This window comes from Papilio polytes, unplaced genomic scaffold, assembly GCF_000836215.1.
Source record: "Papilio polytes unplaced genomic scaffold, Ppol_1.0 DF823912.1, whole genome shotgun sequence".
Lineage (NCBI taxonomy): Eukaryota > Metazoa > Arthropoda > Insecta > Lepidoptera > Papilionidae > Papilio > Papilio polytes.
Window position 1 is genome coordinate 737,345 of NW_013525292.1, and position 874 is coordinate 738,218.

The 874-nt window shown below is 35.2% G+C and overlaps 1 protein-coding gene across 1 annotated transcript in view; it reads left to right on the top strand.

Annotated features, from left to right (window-relative positions):
- Positions 1-874, top strand: part of LOC106102637 (adenomatous polyposis coli protein-like) — a 30,916-nt gene that overhangs the window by 25,068 nt on the left and 4,974 nt on the right. The window contains exons 9-10 of the mRNA XM_013282178.1: positions 598-669; positions 822-868. Of these exons, the coding sequence (XP_013137632.1) occupies positions 598-669; positions 822-868 (119 nt within the window). The remainder of the gene's footprint in view (positions 1-597; positions 670-821; positions 869-874) is intronic.

Genomic DNA, 874 nt, shown 5'->3' on the forward strand with positions numbered 1-874 from the left:
TTCATTTATCCCAGATACTATTTATAGTTTAGAAAGAAAAAATGGCAAAATTGTTGCATATTTTATACGACTGAAAAAAAAAATCTCAAAAAATTTAATTTCTGTACTTTTTTATCTTTTTGACCGACTTCCCAAAAGAAGGAGGTACTCAATTCTTCTGTACGCTTTTCCTTTTTTTTTTGTGTGTGTGAAGTGTTTCGTTTTCCACTAACCCGTATAAAATCTAATCGGACGAATATTCAAATTAGAAAAGAAATATGCATACTTATGAAGCCCGGTAAGTCGCGGCGAAGGCAAGTTTCTACAAATTACAATAGTTTAAAAAACAAAGCGGATTGTCTAAAAGGCGTAATGCGTTCGCATATAAGTCACGCTACATCCGGCCGCAGCGCGCATTATATCATACGCTGGTCTGTGCGCGATGTGTTTGCACTTGTGCTATTTTGTTTGCTACAAACGCAAGGTATATTATACCTAATTATTTTAAACCAAAATAAAATAATACATTAGTGTATGTAAATTTTTTTTTATCGGTTTTAAGTCGGTAATATGCTCCGTGTTGTCTTGTTCTGTTTTAAATTTATGTCTTAATTGCAGGTTGTTAAGATCAAGGGTCCACAATCTGAAGTCCCGTCTGTCAACCCATTCAACGCCAGAGATGATGTCTACGTGAGTGGATTATTTATTTTAATTTAATAAAAATAGATACGTAACATACTTGGGTACGTCGAAGTGTAAAGTGAAAGTAAATTTATATGTTGAGCCGATTTTTATCAAGTTAAGTTTTATGTGTATGTAATTGTATCGTGTGTTTGTTGCAGAGGTCGCTGCCGCCCTACCTGCGCTCCTCCACCGAGACTGTCAAGATGTCGCA